This window comes from Nicotiana tabacum, chromosome 6 (genome assembly GCF_000715075.1).
Source record: "Nicotiana tabacum cultivar K326 chromosome 6, ASM71507v2, whole genome shotgun sequence".
In the NCBI taxonomy this organism is placed as follows: domain Eukaryota; kingdom Viridiplantae; phylum Streptophyta; class Magnoliopsida; order Solanales; family Solanaceae; genus Nicotiana; species Nicotiana tabacum.
Window position 1 is genome coordinate 32,008,046 of NC_134085.1, and position 8,039 is coordinate 32,016,084.

The window sequence follows — 8,039 nt, forward strand, 5'->3', positions numbered from 1 at the left end:
AGCTAATTCTGCACCTAATAATTGTTGGCTTGTTGCTCATTTACCTACTAATTATTATTACTTTTTTTTTTAATTTCCCACACGTGCCCGATATCTGCTTGGGGACCCTAACTAATCTAGATTCCCACCAGGAAGCGTTCTCCACTAATTCTAGCACTGTTCCTTCACTGACTAGGCCACTTTGAACAATAGAAGATTATACAATAGAGGAAGAGAATGTGCGCGAGCCTTAATGGTTGTTTTGAGATTTTCAAATTTTAGAGAGAATTTTTTCAATCAGTCCAAATACATATAGCAAGCTCAAGAATTATACCAAAAGAAAGAAGAAGACAGCAATACATTTCCTATGCTGCTCTGTTAGCATATACAACAGAACAAAGAGGAAAAATAGCAAAATAAAACTGCTAGTCACGGATACATAAAACCATTCTTCAGGAATCCTGTTTTGCAGCATATATACACAATATTAGGATCACTTGTTAATAGTGTGTAGGTCAGTACCATCCGAATTACCAATATTTATGATGGCTTAATCGGTCATTATTGTTGATGTAACGGTGACCTCCAATCCAGACTTTCCTCAGGATGCGTCTTGTTTAATCCTTCAGGAGGAATAAAAGAGTCAATAGAGAGTCCGGGGACGTTGAATGCAACATCATCGATGATATACGTCTCTTCCATTCGGGTGATTGCAGGCCCTGCCTTTAAGTTGTCACCAAATCTCGTGATAATCACGCTTGAACAACCTGAATGTGCAACCATCACACCCTCTACAGGCCGGTAATCCTCGACTTTTGTAGCCATTGTTGTTTCCCAATAAGTTGGAGGGGAACCAGGAAACTGAATTCTGGTCAAGTATGAGTCTTCTACATAAACTAGCAAGCCACTTCTTTGGCTGAAATAACCAAAGACAACATGCTTGATCATCTCTGCTGTGTTATCGCTCCTTTCAGTTAAGTCATGGTGATTCGCGGATAATTTTAGAACAAAGCAATCCATACTCAATATTTTCTTTTCACCAATGTATTCTGCTGCAGAGAAAACTGCTGCTACAGCTAGTGGATCAAGCCCCTACATATCAATGTGTTGAATTCTGTGTTAGCAATAAGAGATGTCCAAGTAATGTGATATGGGAGTTTTTCCTTTCATACTTTCCCAAATGAAGTTTCAGTATAATGAAGAAGGAAGATTCCCGACAAAGGATGATCCAGAATTTGAAGTTTATGGATTCCTACGGTGTCCTCAAATTAATATACAACAATAATTGGGTTCACAATCAAATATTTATAGATATTTACTGAATTTTTTAATACATATACATGATCTGAACAAAAGTTATTGGGTTCTCATGAACGCATAGCTCCGCCTTTGATTCCCAAGAACACCAACAATTATATTACTTTCGGCCTATGTTGCTCGGACTCTCCGGAAATGTTGCTGGGTGCGTGTCGGATCCTCCAAAAATAATGTATTTTTGGAGAATTTGACACAGGTGCAACATCATTTTGAAGAGTCCGTGCAACAAAGCTTTCAGCATCTTTGTTTGCAAAAATGCAGTATGGTCACAACACAAGAAGCAAAAAAATATTTTGGGGTACATGTACTTCTGCCTTTTTAGTATGTCTAAAAGTTGTGAAATGCGAGTGGTCACATGTACCACCATCACCGCAGGCAAAGGCCATGCTTTAGTGTTGGCTTTCCACTTAGAGATGAGAATCAATATTGTGTGAAAAAACTAATAACTGAGATAGGGAGTAACATGCTAAAGGTAATAGAAAAACAAGATCCATACTTTCCTTCCTTGCCTGCCACTTATGGGGAATATTCCCATTTCTCCTTACATCAGCGCCATATATAAAGCTAAAGACTTCCTATTAAGTAGTAGTACTCCCTCCTATCCAAAATAAGTGATTTTTTGGATATTTTCACACAGATTAAGAAATCCATTTTTTAGTATTAATTAGCAATGAAATTGGCCATATTAACTTTTACTATCTCACATAAATACTCCTAACACATATTCCAACACTAGTTACTCCAAGGACAATGTAGGAAAAAAATAATTAATTCATTCTTGAAATCTGGAAAAATTACTTATTTTGGACCACAAGAAAAAGGCCAAAAAATCACTTATTTTGGACCGGAGGGAGTACTATATTTCAAATAGTACCACAATACATCTCCTAGTATAAAATAATTTATCTTATTTACATTGACGGCATAGAAGGGAACCTGGTAAAGTTACTGCCCATGTGACCAGGAGGTCATGAGTTCGAGCCGTGGAAACAATCTCTTGCAGAAACGTAGGGAAAAACGGCGTACAATAGATCCTTGTGGTCCTGGCCTTCCCCGGACCTTGTGCATAGCAGAAGCTTAATGCACCGGCTGGCTTCTTTTTTTTTTTACATTGACGGCATAAAGACACTCTTAGTATATTCATTTAAACATGTTGTAACAAGTTACCTCTCTTATTTTTCAGGTTATTAATTAACGTATTATGAATGGTTACAAGCATACAGTTATGACTTGCCTGAAGAGCACGACGGAGAGGGCGGATGCCGCCTTTGGCAGCATGAGTACCTAGCCAAGGTATGTGCCTCCAAGCCACATTGCCATCACTACCAGCTACAACTTTCTGACCACCAACAACTAGCTCAATCAACCACTTGTTAGGTACCATTTGCCACAAAACAAAACATCCCTTTTGTGAAAGGCCAGTACTGCTAGATCCGGCAGGCGAACCAGTTGATCCGAGCTCGTCTACTATGGCCATCGCAACTTTCCCGCTGACATACATGTTCTTCATCGTTGCCCCTTCAATCTTCCTACAGCCAGTTGCTGCTGTGAAGTGTTGAATAATGTATTGAGCTGATGACGAAACCTGTGATGCAAGATTCATTTAATAACGAATTAAGTCACCTAACTAGAAATCAAATGTTAGTTAATACTGACATTATGATAGCATTAAATATTGTACAACCATTAATTTATGCCACCTTATTAGTTCTAGGCCAGTAAATGTTTGTCTATGTGACCTTATAGTACAATAAATGATGAATAGGAACACGTGCATGTCCCACTTCCACAAACATCTCCACTGTCTGAATCCAATCTAAGATTTTGCATTTGATCTAGTTTCAGTTCTCAATTCTTTTTTTAATTAATGTTAATTTTGAACAAGTAGTACTACATTGAAATTGATTAAATTACATGTGCTTATTTTAAAATGCAAGATCACTTAAAAGAGTGCCTCGAGCCCCACAAAAATGTGGACTTAACTGATTGTATTTAACAATCAAAAAATCAGATCCTTGCTATGGTATATTGGTTTCTTGATTAATAAATATACCTTGACTTGAGAAAAAAATACATGAGCTGTTTTAATCAGTAAAATGCAAGTAGAATATTACTCTCTCCGGTCCACAATAATAGCCTGTTTGGCCAAGCTTTTTTTGGGGCCAAAAGTATTTTTTTTGCCAAAAGTATTTTTTTTAAAAAAAATTAGTTGTTTGACCAAGCTTTTAGAAGAAAAAAAAGTAATTCTGAAGAGAAGCAGAAACAGTTTTTGAGAAGCAGAAAAAAAGTAGCTTTTCTGCATAAACACTTTTCTGAAAAACACTTTAAAAGCTTGGTCAAACACTATTTACTGCTCAAAAGTGCTTTTCAATTTAATTAGTCAAACACAAACTGCTTCTCACCAAAAACACTTTGTTTAAAAAGTACTTATGAGAAAAGAATAGAAGCTTGACCAAACAAGCTATAAGTGACGAATTTGTTTTGGGCACACCCGTTAAGAAAATACTAAATTCTAGATGAAAATAGTTAGTGTGACTAAACTAACCTTCATTAAAAGTTACACCATAATTATAGTCCAACCTTCATTAAAAGTTACACCATAATTATAGTAGTACTTACTTTTCTTCTCAAATGTGAGGATTAAATGACTTTTTAGAGATATATACATAAGGATAATTTTGCAAAAATAAATTGAATATTTTTTTGATTATATAAATAAATATTTATTTTGGACCAAAATAAAAAAAATTAATTGATCGGCGGAACGGAGGAAGTATGCATTATGTGAGAGTGAAATATCTACGTACCCAGCCCCAACCCCTAAAAACGTGGTAGGGTGCTTCACAGCCTAGACCACAAAGAAAAAAGATAAAAGAAATTCACAACTCAAATGGTTACTCGAAAGCAAAAGCAAATATGGCCTAGGACAGTGCACTTGTACAAGTTTTCCAGAAATTTGACCCTCTGTTTTTGTTTCCTCAAAAGTAAAAATATCCTTACTTTTACTACTATCATATTTTTTTTTCTTCCTTCCTGTTTTTCCTTCTGTTATACCATTTGAGAAAAAGAGAGTACTAACTTTTTTTTTCCAGAGTGAAGCCAAATAAGTACGAATAAACATTTGGCCTCCTTTGTTTATAATTTTTTTCTTTTTTTCAAACTTTCTTGTCAAAAATGGGTTTGTAAATTTTGTAAGTTCTTAGAAATTTTTCGAAAATAAGTTTTTCAAAAAATACAAAGTGGTTTTAACAAATTTTTCAAAATATTTAAAGAAACTTTGCAATATTTTTTCGAAGTAAAATGCACGTACAAACATAATTTTAAATTTTAAATATTCTCTCTGTTTCAATTTAGATAACACATTTCGCTTATCGAGAATAAATTTAACTAAACTTTAAAGCTAAATTGAATTAGTTCAACATAGTATTTTAAAATTAAAATTTAGATATTCAATAACTATACAAAAAATATTATAAGTTGTAATTTTTCTCACGTCAATATAATAAAAAATATTTAAAAATATTGGTCAAACTTCAGACACTTTGACAATCCATAAGCGAAATATAAAATGAAACGAATCGAGTATTATTTTTCAACCTATCTCCGAGTACTACTTTTTCCAAAAATTACAATTTATATGTCCAAAGGCCTGCAAAATCTACCACAAGAAAGATGCAATATCAAGAGTGTCAATAAAAAATGGGCGCTAATTATATCTAATAATGAATCCTATAGAACAAAGATAAGTAATAATGGAAAAAAAGAAAAAAAGAAATGGTTGGCTTACTTGAGAAAAGGGCATTTTAGGAAGAAAAGAAACAGGGAAGAGAGGGCAGCCAAGAACGCTGAGGAGAATCCTGAGGTTAGATTTCTTGGTAATGAAGAGCAATGACAAATGAGTTTTAAGCCAGTTCCTCCATGTTTGTGCTAATTTCTTTGATGATGAAGAAGATTCATTTTCTTCTTCGTTTGTTGGCACTTCTGATAATGGTGCTAGACGACTCATTTTTATATTTCTTGATGATCACATAAATGAACCAAGATTGCAAATGTACACTTCCATCTATAAAAACAACAATATGTCTATGTCTATGTATTAGAAATAATAGAGTATTTTTTTTATTTTTTTTATGGGTATAAAGGAGAAAGCTTTGCAATTCTCTGGTTTCTTGAGATTTTATGGAGATGGAGTAGTAGAAGGAAGGTGCTGTTTATAGGAAAGAGAGATTTGTAAAGGAGTTGCTTTAAATAGCTAGTGTAGTAAATAAATACAAGTATTTCTTCTCTTTAGATTGTAGACTTGTCTACGTGCACCTCACCTCGCGTGCGCTCACTCGCCTATACTACTAGTAGTCTGGTACCAATATTTTTTCATTTCATTGTTTCAAATTTATCGGATATCCCGAAGGGACTCGGTACTCGCATCTAAAAAAGAAAAATTGCTTTTTTTTTTTCTCTTTATTTAAGGTGTTAAGAAAAAAAATAAAATTATAATTTATTTGAGAATTCAGAGTGTTAGGTAAAACTTAAAAGTATTCTAAAAGTCAATTCTCGTTCAATCCTCAATTATACTATTACTCCTAAAATATCTTTTATTATGTCAATTCAAAGGATATAATATATTGATTGACGAGACACACTGGAAAGTTAAAGATAGACTAAAAGCTGGGAGATGTTTCTAATTGAGCAGGAATCAAAAGCTTAAGAAAAAAAATATTTTTTTACTCCTCTTTGTTTGCGCAGGAGCGTTAAAAGGAGTTTGATTCCTAAGGTTCGTCCAATTCAAAATGTTAGTAGTAGTTAAATGGGACTAAGGGTGTGTTTGGTATAACGGAAAATGTTTTCCGTGGAAAATAAATAGTAATCTTATTCATTTTTCGGTGTTTGTACGTAAATTAAGGAAAATGACTTCTCAAGAGTATTCATAAATAATTTAAATATAATAAACATAAAGTTATAAACTTTCAAACCAACAACCTTCCGGACCCACAAATTTCAAAAACTTTCGAACCGCTAAATTTTTAAAATCGCGGAATTTCGAACCCATAAACATTATAATTTCTAAACCCGTAAACTTTCAAACATATAAACCTCCGAACTCATAATTTTGGAACTTGTAAAATTTTGAACTTTTAAACCGATAAATAAAAAAACTAAAACTGAAAAATATATTTAAAAAAAAATCGGGAAAGGGGGAGGCCGGGAGGGGGGGAGGGGGAGGGGATGAAAAACGAAAATAACAGAAATTTGAAATTATAAAAAAAAAAAAGTAAAAAAAAATTGTGCGGGTGGGGGGAGGTGGGGCGTGGGGGTGGGTGGTGTAGAAAAACGAAAAAACAAAAATTTGTAATTGCAAAAAAAATAAGGTAAAAAAAATAATTTTTATTTGCGGGTGGGGGTGGGGGTTGGAGGGGTAGTAGGGTGTGTGGTAACGGAAAAACTGAAATTTAAGAAAAAAAGCTTTTTTTAGAGAGAGGGGGTGGGGTGGGTTGGTGAGGGTGGGTAAGGTTGAGAAGGAGTTTTGAAAAATATTTTCCCTTCTTTTGATAAGGAAAATATTTTCCTCCAATTGGAGGAAAATTAGTTGATAAGGAAAATATTTTCCAAAATATTTAAACCAACCAAACATAGGAAAATTGAAAAACATTTTCCGAAAAATATTTTGCTTCATACCAAACACACCCTAAGTTGATACTATTTTTCAGTTGAAGAAAAAGGAAAATAATCACTTTTTTACATTGTAAATTAAAAATTAGCTACTATGTCTAAATTCATTAATATTTAGCTACTTTTAATGAGTTGTACAAAGATATTTCTAAATGTTATAAAATAATAAAAGAAGAATGAGAGTATTGCAGAGAAAAAAGGGGAGATGATTCTTATTGATTTTAGGATTAATTACAATGGAATAGGGGGAAAGTGACTTAGCCACAAAGTAACAAACTCAAAAATCTCCCTAAAAGATACACATTCACCATAAATAAAATACTATTTATAACACTCCATTGAATGTCGATTCAACAGATAATGTCCTCGTTAAAATCTTAACTAAAATAAAACCAGTGGGACAAAATTCTAGTGAAGGAAAATTAGTACACATGTTTAGAAATACGCTTTATGGTTTCCTTATTAAAAATTTTGCAAGTAAAACTCAATGGGACAAAACCTTGTAAGGAAAAAAAAGTACAACGGATATTAACTCCCTTTGATGAGCGCATCATTTCACATCTTTAAGCCTTCGCATCCCGATCTTGTACACTAGTTTCTTGAAGGTTGACGTTGGTAGAGATTTGGTGAACAAATCATCCATATTATCACTTGAACGAATCTGTTGCATATTGATATCACCATTCTTTTGAAATTCATGTGTGAAAAATAACTTTGGTGAAATGTGTTTTGTCCTATCTCCTTTTATGAATCCTTCCTTCAATTAGGCAACACATGCTGCATTGTCTTCATACAAAATTATGGGTAGTTTGTCACACTTCAAACTATATTTTTCTCGAATAAGAAGTATTATAGACCTCGACCACACACATTCTCGACTTGCTTCATGAATAGCAATTATCTCAGCATGATTAAATGAAGTAGCCACGATTGATTGCTTGGTCGATCGCCATGATATGACAGTGCCTCCACATGTAAACACATAGCCTATTTGATATCGAGCTTTGTGTGGGTCAAATAAATACCCAGCATCGCCATAACCAATAAGATCGGGACTACAATTATTTCCATAAAAT

General features: G+C 33.7%; 1 protein-coding gene across 1 annotated transcript; it reads right to left on the reverse strand.

The window, feature by feature from the left end:
* Nucleotides 1-319: 319 nt before the first annotated feature.
* LOC107794588 (uncharacterized) lies at nucleotides 320-5,532 on the reverse strand. The gene is made up of 3 exons (XM_016617083.2): nucleotides 5,084-5,532; nucleotides 2,531-2,881; nucleotides 320-1,071 (listed from the first exon to the last, which is right to left on the reverse strand). The coding sequence occupies exons 1-3, from the start codon at nucleotides 5,300-5,302 to the stop codon at nucleotides 541-543; spliced, it is 1,101 nt and encodes a 366-aa protein (XP_016472569.1). The 5' UTR covers nucleotides 5,303-5,532; the 3' UTR covers nucleotides 320-540.
* Nucleotides 5,533-8,039: the final 2,507 nt, after the last annotated feature.

Coding starts and splice junctions, on each gene's coding strand:
- LOC107794588 (XM_016617083.2), bottom strand. CDS start 5,302: ATGAGTCGTCTAGCACCATTATCAGAAGTGCCAACAAACGAAGAAGAA. Junction 2,882..5,083: donor CTAAAATGCCCTTTTCTCAA/GTAAGCCAACCA, acceptor CTTGCATCACAG/GTTTCGTCATCAGCTCAATA. Junction 1,072..2,530: donor CTCTCCGTCGTGCTCTTCAG/GCAAGTCATAAC, acceptor ATTGATATGTAG/GGGCTTGATCCACTAGCTGT.